Below are 12,338 nucleotides of genomic sequence, written 5' to 3'. Positions count from 1 at the left end.
TGTTCAGTCCTGCAGGATTTCTTGTATGAAATTTGTCCGAACACCCACCACTGGGGATGGTATTGCTTGGGTATCTATTCAAAGGTAAGTAATATGCGGCTAGTAGTCTCCATCAGATGGACAAGGTACTCCACTTTGGTAATGCTTTATCTGGTAGTGACTATATCTAGCCACAGATTCCTTACTGACCCACCCATCCTCCCAGTTTTGCGAATGAATTCCTAGGGACAGGGCTGAAACTTTTCTGGGCCCTAGTTTTCCATTCTAGTGTTAAGTGTTCTTCATTGTTCCACAATTCTATGTGGAAAGTCGTAAAAAAAAAATATATCACGGCATGCTAGGGTGGCACCTATATATGTACTTCGATGCACTTTCTGGTGCAGCCGAAGACTAACGTAGAGCCGATACACGGCACTTACTGGCACACAGGGGTACTACTGGTAACCAATCTTAGTCTCTACCAGATAAGGCATTACCGAAGGTAAGTAACTTGTTTTTCTTGTTGGTGTACATACAACTTTCCAGTGGTTTCCCACACCAAGTTAGTGACTAATCTTAATATCAAGAAAGTTGAAATTTGGTGTGCCCCGCCCCATCTGCCCCTTTCCCAACTCCTGTTATTTTCTGGAAGTAGACATGAAGGAATTTTTGAGTATTAAGCAAGTATAAGACTGGAAGTGTATGCATGGAAATCTTCAATTCAAATAGAATCTTGTATGTGTTTCTGGGCATATCTTTTTAATCCCCCTAAATGCAGAAACCTATCCAAACCCTTTGCGGAAACCTTGGTTTGATAATTTGTAGATATTTGTCCCCTCTTTGGCCGATTTTGTGTATCTGTTCTTTGACTTTCCGAGGACAAGCTACGATGGTGATAGGAACATTTTTTCTGTGCTGTGTTTCTGTGGGCATATGGAGCTGCTCTAGTTATTTGTTTTCATGCTTTCCTTTTAGGTCCAACCGTGACTGCCAGATTGATCAGCACCATCGCAATCAGTGCCAGTACTGCCGGCTGAAGAAATGCTTTCGTGTAGGGATGCGCAAAGAAGGTATCTTTCCTCACCATATCTAATTAGTTTGGGTAACAGGCATACACATTGTTTCTGTGACAAGCTTGCAACATTTCCCCTTTAATTCAATATTTTGTAGCTGTGATTAGCTGTGTAAGGCCCCGTTTCGCCTCTGAAACATAGGGCTTAATTTTCCTTTTGAAATCTGATCAAGTTTTTTAGCCTCCCCCATTCTCACTCTGGGTGCTGTGGATCAAGGCGGTCCAGTTCATTTTAATTCTGTTCAATATCCTATTACCGGGGCTCTGACTGCTTCATAAACCTGTCCAAATGGAGTATTATTTCTTGAAATCTACACCATTGGGCTTATGGCAGCTAAAAACAACAGTGAAGGTTTAAAAAGGGGAGAGCCTGATCTTAGACCACCAAAATAACGTCTCTGGCGAAGTTCCCCATAAAATCTGCGAAAAGTTAAATATTTGAGAGACCAGGGGCAGCATCTCAAATGCCGTTGACTATAGATGTAAGCACTTGCATATGTGACAAGTGTGTGCGGCAGAGAAGAATGGATATTCCCTGTCTTAAGTTCTCGGTAGGTAGGTGGTGTTCGGGAGGAAACTGACTCGTGAATTATGTTTAATTTTTTAGGGTGACACTGAGTGCTTGCAGGACGTAATCGCAAAAAGGCTGGTGAATGCTAGAATATCTTTTCCGCAGCTGTGGTAGAACAAATACCGTTTTTTGAAAGCAGATTCTGGGCTGACTTGTCTGTTACAATGGGAGGCCTAGTCGATGAAGTGAATAAGCCTTTAAGTTCATTGGTGCTGAGTTTCGCTGCTCTGGGATTGCCCTGCTTGGAAGCCTCCGTAGACTCACACTGGCAACAACTGCTCAGAATCTTTGAATCATTGAAAAAAAGCGCTTGTAATCAATAACCAATCAGGGGTAGCCATCTTACATAGGCTCTTGTGACTTAAAAAACTACTTAACAAGAGCTTGATACATTATACTAATTCTGTCTGCCTTGACATAAAAATTTGCGAGTGCATCTATACTTCAAGGTCTACTTACACTTTGTTTTAACACAGTGTACCGTCTGGCGTCGTCTTTTCCTTGACAGTACATTTGCCCTCATTAAAAAATATTTTATTTGCTTGTGACTTTTTTTTGTTCAAGAAACAATTCGTTTAAAAAAAAAAAAAAGTAATACAGAGGAAACTAGGAGGGAGAAGAAAAGAATAAACAACTGACACCCAACAGTTGAATGATGTGTACACCAATGTCATTAAATACAATTGACGTGAAGTACATGAGATAACGGGCATAAGTCCAGTACTTAAGATGTAACAGTAGCATTTGTCGCTGGGCCATAGGCAGAAAATAAGGCTGGATGAAGTGAAGCAAATGGAACTGCCAGGTGTGTATAACTTTCATGAGTGTCCTGATTTGATGACATAAGACTGGGTAGGAGTGAAGTTGAGGGGGGAGGGGGTTTATGTAATACTGAACAGGATTAGGCCCACTTCAGTTTTGTAACGTATCCATCTTTTTGTAAAAGAGATCAAAAAAGATCAAACAAATCGGAACACCCTACCCTCTAGAACACTCCTGAGAGAACCTCAGACCTTCAGATTTTCTATTGCACGTTGTGCTAAGGAGTCTCCACTGAGCTATGCTCAGTCTTTTCCTTATGTACTCTCTTGCACAGTTTTTCTAAGCTTTTCTTCAGAATTCTAGTAATTTGGCTTGATTGATCTACAATCCTGATGTCGGACAAGGAGAAGGGCCTTTTCAAAGCCTGTGCCACCTGATCCAAGAAAATACTGCATGTTGATGACCCTCACAAGGACTAGATCTACTGCCTGTACTCTGACCACAAGGCGAAGGATTATAAGGTATGTCGTACCTTCTCCACCAAAACGCTGAGGGATTGGGAGGGGCGCCTTCGCATTTGGATCCAAAAACTGAAGACCAGAAAAGAGCCTATATCTAGTGTTGATAGTGACGAGGCCTCTTCTTCCTCGTCTTCCGGAAGTTCTCGCAAGAGGGAAAGATCTGAACCTCATTCATCTGGTGAGCGCTCTCGTAAATCCTGAAAAAAGACCACCCTTGGGTCTTACAGGCATAGTCCTACAAAATCCCCTCACCGAGGTAAAAAGGAGATGAAAGGGAAATCTTTCAAGGGACAGCAGGATTAAAAGGCAAGTTCTGTGCCTCCTTCAAAACCTCTTGAGGGCAGGAAAGCCTACAAAAGGCCTTCTGTTCCCCCTGAGGAGAAACAGCCGACGAAAGCTTTACCGTTGACTAAATCATTGTCGTTGACGAAGAGACCATAGTAATCGTTTACGCGAAGTGATGCTTCCCAGGTATCTGCAGTCAAGGAACAGTCATCGTCTTTACCTCCTCCGTAGACAACATCGACGACGGTATCGTCGTTTAAGACTGCAAGCATCGCCGGTTATTGTACCGTCGACTCTACTTCTGGTTTGACATCTGCTAGAAGAGATTTGTGAAATGCAGGCTCTCACTAGCCAGGAGCCTTTTCTTCAAGGATGAAAGAGTAATTTCTGATGGATCCTTCTGCCTGTGGATTCATCACCTTTTGAATACCCCCTGCGCCAGCATTCTGCGGGAAAATTATTTTCTAGCTCTCCCACGTCAACTAGGACGTCACAATGGACAGGCTCCGCTCGCAGCACCGTATGAAGTCATTGGAGCCACCACAAAAAGACCTTTTCGGCGTGCTGACGTCGGTTCTTTTTTTTCCGCACCGTCGACACTTAACGGTTTTTCTAGGGGCTCTCCATTTTCTTCCAAGCAAACTTTGTATCTCTTGATTGTTCCTGATGGCTACTTCTATGAAGCCGGGAATTAAACCCTGCAGAGTGTTTGATGGACATATGTCAATCACGGACCCACACGATGACTACCTCTGGTATCTATCTTCAGATCACAACGTCGAGGAATGCCGACGCCGCAGGAAGATGAATCCGAAAGCAATTAAGGAACGTGAGGCCAAGTTGTTAATGGCCAAAGCCAAGAAGGAGAAGAGGGCGAAGTCTTCGTCTTCTCACTCTTCGGGGTCTAAGAAGCATAAGAAGTCCAAGAGAAGACATGGCTCTCGACATCGTTCTTTGAAGGCCAGGGCGTCGAGGTCGCCGACTCCGACTGAGCGACCTCGAAGGAAGGATTGTATTTCCACCCCCTTTTCCTCAAGTGACGCCAGTTCCATCTCCGGTTGCGGCGTCGCCGGCTTCGAATGATTCTTCACAACATGAAGATTCACTGGCTCCAGCGACGTCACCGGCGCCTGGTTAGTCCTCTCCAGACAATGTGGCTTTACCTGTGCAGGCGCTGTCCCCGGCTCCGCAGGCTCCAGTTCTACCTCAGGTGACTCCTCTTCAGGAAGTTTCGGATCCATATCCTCCTTTTCCTGTTCCTGGGTCTGATTCTTAGCATTTCCTCAATGAGATGTTTGGCTTCGGCTCTAACCTGCACTTTCGGGCCCGTGGGATCTTTGGCTTTTAACCTGGGTGTTCCGCAATTTTATCCCCAGGCTCCCTTCATACCATTTTTACTGTCGACTCCGGCATGGCGTTTCCTGGCGCCGAGATCCTCCACTCCAGCTCCTCAGACTCCTTCGGCTGCTGAGTCGGCGTCTCCTCTAGTTCGATTGAAGGCGAGGTTCCTCCATCGACTCTGTTGACGTAGTCACAGGCGCCGCGTGTGGCTCCACCAACGCCGTTATCTAAGCAACGCTATAGGAGAGCGGCTCAGAGGCTCTTTGAAGAAGAGGAATATTTACAAAATATGGAGGAAGGGGAGATTGTGGACTCTATGGACGAGTTTTGAAGGCCTGCATGAAGCGAATGGCCTAGATACTTCTCCTGAATATAATCCATCTGCAAGCGGGGGTGTTGTACAAGACATTCCTCCATACCACGTGGTTATATGGAAGGCAGCTGATTTATTGGGTCTCAAGCTTCCCTCAGCTGAGATAAAGTCCAATATTTTAACAGAAGTTTTAAACACGTCATCATCAACTTCTGAGCCATTGCTTCCTTTTACGAATGCTTTAACAGAACCAATCTTGGAGGTGTGGCAGAAGCTTTTATCTGCTAAGGCTGTTTCTCTTTCTATCTCGAAGGTACAGTCCTGCCACTGGTGGTCCAGCTTTTTTGTCATTGCATCCTATGAAGGAAAGTTTGGTTGTTCAAGCTTCTGTAGTAGGGGATCTCTGTGTATAGTCCTAATCTAGTGAATAGACCCGCCCATGTGCGTGGACCCCGGCAGTCAAAAATAATCTCTTAAGTTGTCAAATCATGCAGAAACTGCAAAGACACTTAAGAGAGAATTTAAAGACAAATAATGCAGCCTATATCCACAGGCTACACTGTCCAGAACTTCAACTAGAAATTCCACCAAACAAAACCACACACAACACAGCCTGCCCAGTTTCTTCCATAGAGAAACTTGCCTCTACCAGTAAAAGACTCTGGAATGATAGAGAGGAAGGCATGGACAGACAAGCCCCATAGGCTGCCATTATGTGGCTTAAATAGGATAATGTGCCTTTAAGAGAACTTTCCGGAACTTTCTCCCAGTATCCCAGAATGCACAGCAGGTCCCTTTTACTTTCAGTTCTTTTTTCCGGCTCCTGCTAACAGGACCCTGGCATTGAGCTCTCCCTTTTTCAAGGGTTTATTGTATTTTTGTTCACTTTTTTTATAAAAGTGTTTGCCGTTTATATTTCTTGGTGTTTCCCTTCACTCCTGTGTGTTTGTTCAGGCTTTTTAGGGCTCTAAAATGCCTGCTCTTTTCGACAAATGCCCAGCATGTGGAAGGAATAAGTCCACACGACGTCTGCATTATCTGTCTCCCTGAAGCACATGTCCCTGAAGAATGTGACATCTGCCAGCACCTTTCAGCAAGGACCCTGAGGGAAAGGCTGAAGATTAGGCTGCAAGGCCTGGAGGAGAGACGACTGCAGGCTGCAGGTGGGTCTGGGCAGGCTGGGAAGGTTCCCTCTGCCTCTGCTGAGGCCTCTGGGGGGCTCCCCAGAGGCAGGAAGACCAGCAAACGGTCCCGGTCTCCGTCGGCGTCGATTGCAACGACGTCGAGAGGGATGACGACGGTGTGTTCCCCATCTCCCCGGAGCTCCGGGTCGAGATGGCGTGAAGATTCGACGTCGAAGGGTCTGGGTAGGCCGCTGTCGAGACCACCGTCGACGGCGTCTTCGTCGTAGACGTCAGTGTCGAGCTATCAACGTCAGAGGAGTGACAGGCGTCGGCGCTTGCCGTCGAGGTGACACCGCCGGTCGCCGTCGAGAAGACGGTCAGCGTTGAGGGGATCCTCAACGTCGAGGACCTCGAGAAAGCGGTCGGCTTCAAGGAGGAGTCGGCGCTCGTCGTCGAGAATGGAACGGTCGACGTCGCGGAGGCGGCGTTCGGCGTCGAGGAAGAAGAGATCGACGTCGCAGAGGCGGCGTTCGACGCCGGAGTCGCGGAGGTGACATTCGACGCCGGAAAAGCGACGCTCAGTGTCGAGAAGGAAGAGATCGGCGTCTCTGAGTTGTTCCAACTCTCCTAAGCGGCGCAGAAGGAGTTCTGGCGCCAGAAGTCACGCTGGGTCTGGTGGAGGGCGCCGGAGACGGCGATCACCTACTGGAGGGGCTGCTTCACAGTCCCCTCCGCCGAAGAAGTCACCAGGCTCGGTGTACTGGGTGGTATATACACCACCTCGGCCAAAGGCTCCCCCTTCCCCTGTACCTAACGAGGATCCTCCTGTCAACCCTCCGCTTCCACCACTTCCTCCCTCAGGACAACCACCACCACCACCACCGCTTCCGCCGCATGGGCCCGTCCTCGTCCGGAGATACCTCCTGGTCCTCCTCCAAGGTCGGCGTCACTGCCTCCTCTTCCTACACCGCCTAAGGGGACGCCTAGACCAAAACCCCAGGATAGGCCACGGAAGACGCCTCCACGGAAACCTGCGGAACGCCCACGAACTGGGAGGTCGCGCTCTCGTTCCAGGAGGAGGGAACGATCGCGCAACAGGTCATCCACGCGGTCCAGACGCCGCCACAGGAGGCACCGGTCTCGCTCCCATACGAGGTCCTCAGGGACCAGGGACTACTCTCCGACTTTGTCGGGGTCACCGGAGACAAGGGTGTCGCCGGTTGATGATCTGGTGGCTTTTCACGATGTCCTGTTAAGAGTTGCAGCAAAATTGGGCATCTTGTTGACGGTGCCCACGCCCAAGACATCGGTAATTTTCGAGACACTGCACCAGAAACATCTGTCTCGTCCATTATTGCCACTGGTGCCGGGCCTGGAGGAACCGGCCACGGACCTTTTTCTCACCCCGGCGGTGACTAAGGCGGCCCCCTCGAGGCTATAGAAAAAATACCGGGCTCCCGATTCTGATCCGGCTTTTCTAAGAGTGGAACCTCCTCCAGATTCTGTGATAGTGACGGCGGCTCGCAAACAGCATGCTACCACCCCGTCATCCACAGTCCCCCCCGGGTAAAGAGTCTAGATGGATGGATTCGGCTGGGAGAAAGGTGTGTGGAACGTCGGCGACCTCATGAAGGCTGCGAGTGCCACAGCCTTGTTGGGACGCTATGACAGTGCACTCTGGGACTCCCTCCAGCAGTTTGTGGAACACCTGCCTCGCGACAAGAGGTAAGATTTCCAGGAGGTGTTAAGTGAGGGGATGCTGGTGACGAATCAGATCAGCGCAGCCGCCGATTCGTCCCTCTTGGCGGCACATGGCTTCAGCCATGGGATTAACCAGCGACGACACGCCTGGCTCAGTCTTACGTCACTGAAACCTGACGCACAGCAAAGGGTTGCCAATCTTCCATTCTCTGGCGAAACCCTATTTGGGAAACATGCGGATGACGAAATGGCCCACATGAAGGCGGAGGCCGAAACACTCACGGCTGTGGGTCTGCAAAAGCTCAGAGACAAAGAAATCGTACCGCCCGTTCGGTGGACAGGGCAGAGGGCGTGGCCAAGCTTCGGGACAGCAACAGCAGCAGCAGTTCCGAAGGCCATTCCAGAAGCGCCCAAAGGGCAGAGGCGCCCAACAGTCGGCACCAGCGACCAAAGGCCCGGCCGGGTCTAGGCCCTGAGCGCTTACTTCCCCCTCATCTGTTACCCACTCCGGTAGGGGGAAGCATTCAATTTTTTCTGGCAGAGTGGAGAAAAATTACTCCGGACAAGTGGGTGCTGAATATTGTTTGCAATGGAGACAGTCTTCGGTTCACCAGCCCGCCTCCAGCAGTTCCACCGGTCAGCTCGCAGTTTCAGCTGCGCGAGCTTCAGGCGGAGGCCGATATCCTGTTGAGGAAAAGGGGGATATAAGACGTACCTCTGTCTCAGAGAGGAAGAGGTCTGTACTCCCGGTTCTTTCTGGTTCGCAAGAACGACAAGAACGAGTTCAGGCCCATTCTGGGCTTGCGACAAGCAAACAAGTGGAATCGCAGAGCTAAGTTTCGCATGCTGTCGTTACATCAGATTTATCCTCAGTTGCAACAGGGAGACTGGCTATGTGCTATATGTAGGAGAGTTGGGTCTGCAATCCTATGGTCACCCCCGATTTTTGCTTTTTGCTTCACTGGTTTACGACTTTCCCTGGCTGTGGGCCTGCTAATCAGACCCACAGCCTAGCTGTTCTCTCTCTAAATCGACAAGCATGTACCTTAGGTGCATTTACCAATTGGTACTGGGCCACCTTATCAGTCCCTGTACAGCATACCTTAGGTATCAAGGGCATAGGTGTACCCAGGGCCTACAGCATGTATTATGCCACCCCTGACTGGCCATCCAAATCTGACACAACTGGCTGCACAACAGCTGGGGCAAGGTGGTGTAATCACCCTTTGCTTTAGATATAGTATCTCTATATCTAACCCTAAAATGGACACATATATTCCTATCAGTCACTCCTATGGCAGGCCTTATCAATCCTGAAGGCAGAGTGCTTGAAATTATGTGAGATGGTGCTCTGGCATGAGCTGAGCCCGTTTGCAGCTTGCGGAACCAAGTCCTAATAGCTGTTCCATGATAACCCTATACCATATACTCTTAAGTGCATTATGAACCTCGCGGTCAAATGCTAACTTTGGTATAGCATTATCAAAACATGTCGAGTAAGGTGTCATACGAATTGGAATACTACCCCCTTGCCAATTCTGGCGACGGGGGTAGCATTCCACCCTTCTAGAGGGACACAACATGTATGTAACTGTGAACCCCGGTTAAAGTTAACTCGAGCCTCAGCATCACAAAATGGATGCTGCCACCACAGACACAAGTCTGACCTCCTGCTGCTGGGAGTCCTTCCAGCGAGGGAGGCTTGGACAAAGATCGTCCGGAGGGACCGAAACGCCAACCAGATGGGAGGAGGCATCGCCATCATCCACAGGAACACCATCCGTCTCACGACCAGCACCGACAACACCCTGACCAGCGCCGAACACCTGCACTTCCAGATCCACACCAACCCGAACACCACCCTCAGAGGCACACTGATCTACCGACCTCCGGGACCACGCACTCAATTCAGCGAAGACATCGCCGACTTCGTCAGCCCGCATGCCCTCCCCTCCGCTGACTACATCCTCCTGGGAGATCTCAACTTCCATCTGGAGAACAACAACGACCGCAACACCAGCACCCTGCTCGACAACCTCGCCAACCTCGGACTCAAGCAACTGGTGTCCACCCCCACCCACCTCGCCGGACACACACTCGACGCAGTCTTCTCCTCCAGCACAGACATCGACTTCAGCCACGCCACAGAGCTTCAATGGACGGACCACAGCTGCGTCCACTTCACCTTCAAGAGAACGACGACCCACCAACACCAGCAACAGGCCGCCCGCAGAAGCTGGAACAAGATCACAGCAGACCAGCTCGCCACCTCCCTGAGCCTGCACCCTCCTGCCAGCTCAGCGAACCCCAGCCAGGCCGCCGACAACCTCACGAAGTGGATCAGCAACTGCGCGGACGAACTCGCCCCACTGAAGACCCCGCCTAGCAGACCCGGCAGCAAGAAGGCCCCATGGTTCACCGACGAACTCAAGAGCTCCAAGAAGAACTGCCGAGCCCTCGAGAAAGTCTGGAAAAGGGAACCGACACCGGACAACAGGACCTCCTTCAAACTTGCCACCCGAAAACACCACCAGCTGATCCGCGCCGCCAAGAAAACAGCTTTCAAGGACCGGTTGGACAACAACGCACACAACTGCAAAGAACTCTTCAACATCGTGAAAGAGCTCTCCAACCCCAGCGCAGGAAACAACGACATCACCCCATCGCAAGACCTCTGCAACTCCCTCGCCTCATACTTCCACAACAAGATCACGGACATACACAACAGCTTCAACAACCAACCAACGCACACCATGACCGAACAACCACCCTCCACGCCTGGACCCCGATCAGCACCGAAGACACCATCCGCACGATGAACTCCATCCACTCCGGATCTCCGACCGACCCCTGCCCTCACCACGTCTTCAACAAGGCCGACGCTGTCATCGCACCCCACTTGCGAGACATCATCAACACATCCTTCGACACCACCATCTTCCCCGAGAGCTGGAAACACGCCGAACTCAGCGCTCTACTCAAGAAACCAACAGCAGACCCCACCGACCTCAAGAACTACCGCCCCATCTCGCTCCTCCCGTTTCCAGCTAAAGTCATCGAGAAGACCGTCAACAAGCAGATGGCCGCCTTCCTCGAGACGAACGGATCCCTCGACCCCTCACAGTCCGGCTTCCGAGCCAATCACAGCACCGAGACCGCCCTCATCGCCGCCACCGATGACATCCGAGCCCTGATGGACAATGGAGAAACAGTGGCCCTCATCCTCCTAGACCTCTCCGCGGCATTCGACACGGTCTGCCACCGCACCCTAGTACGGCGCCTCAGCAACATCGGAATCCAGGACAAGGCGCTGGAATGGATCATCTCCTTCCTCGGCGGAAGAACACAGAGAGTCCGCCTACCACCGTTCAAGTCAGAGGCCTCCGAAGTCACCTGCGGCGTCCCTCAAGGATCATCTCTGAGCCCCACCCTCTTCAACGTCTACATGAGCCCCCTCGCGGCCATCGTACGCAAACACAACCTCAGCATAATCTCCTACGCCGACGACACCCAGCTGATCCTCTCCCTGACCAACGACCCCGCCGCCGCCAGAGCCAACCTGCACGAAGGGATGAAAGAGGTGGCCGAGTGGATGACGACCAGCCGCCTGAAACTGAACTCGGACAAGACGGAGGTCCTCATCCTGGGCTCCTCGCCCTCCGCCTGGGACGACTCCTGGTGGCCTCCCGCCCTGGGCACCGCACCCAAACCGACAGACCACGCACGCAACCTGGGCTTCATCCTGGACTCCTCCCTCACCATGACCAGGCAAGTCAACAACGTCTCCTCAGCGTGCTTCAACATCCTACGCATGCTACGGAAGATCTTCTGGTGGATCCCCACCGAGACCAGGAAGACCGTCACCCAGGCCCTCGTCACCAGCCGACTGGACTACGGCAACCCCTCTACGCCGGTACCACCGCCAAGCTCCAGAAGAGACTCCAGCGGATCCAGAACGCCTCAGCCAGACTCATCCTCGACATCCCACGAACCAGCCACATCTCCGGACATCTGAGAGACCTTCACTGGCTCCCCGTCAACAAAAGAATCACCTTCCGCCTCCTCACCCACGCACACAAAGCCCTACACGACCAAGGCCCGAGCTACCTCAACAGCCGACTCAACTTCTACGCTCCCAAACGCCACCTCCTATCAGCCAACCACGCCCTCGCCGCCGTCCCCCGCATCCGAAGAGCGACGACAGGAGGAAGGTCCTTCTCCTACCTGGCCGCCAGGACCTGGAACTCCCTCCCTCCCGACCTGCGCCTGACCCAAGACCACCTCTCCTTCAGGAAGAAGCTGAAGACCTGGCTGTTCGAGCAGTAGCGGCACCCCCCCCCCCCCCAGCGCCTTGAGACCCTACGGGTATGTAGCGCGCTCTACAAATGCCACTGATTGATTGATTGATTGACAAAGGGTTTCCTGCCTTGGGAGGTGCTAGCACCACCCCAGACAGGATTTTGTGTATTAGGTAGGACAGGGCTGAAAGGAATGAGACATGCCTGGGGCACACAAGATGTCCCTGTGCATATGCCGGTCTAAACCAGTTCCTGGGGCACTCCAGCCCCAGAGCTGGCGCAAGACCGGACAAAGGAAAGGGGGTGTAACCACCCCCTTCCTGGTCCCACCCAGAGGAGGGACCTAGTCGTAGTGCAGCCCCCTTTAGGAG

The 12,338-nt window shown here is 51.6% G+C and overlaps 1 protein-coding gene across 1 annotated transcript in view; it reads left to right on the top strand.

Annotated features, from left to right (window-relative positions):
* Window positions 1–12,338, top strand: part of NR2F6 (nuclear receptor subfamily 2 group F member 6) — a 165,796-nt gene that overhangs the window by 66,380 nt on the left and 87,078 nt on the right. Inside the window, exon 2 of the mRNA XM_086946819.1 lies at window positions 955–1,049. Within this exon, the coding sequence (XP_086802945.1) occupies window positions 955–1,049 (95 nt within the window). The remainder of the gene's footprint in view (window positions 1–954; window positions 1,050–12,338) is intronic.

This window comes from Lissotriton vulgaris, chromosome 12 (genome assembly GCF_964263255.1).
Source record: "Lissotriton vulgaris chromosome 12, aLisVul1.2, whole genome shotgun sequence".
NCBI lineage: Eukaryota > Metazoa > Chordata > Amphibia > Caudata > Salamandridae > Lissotriton > Lissotriton vulgaris.
Note: the sequence above shows the minus strand (reverse complement) of the source record. Positions and strands in the feature narration are given on the sequence as shown.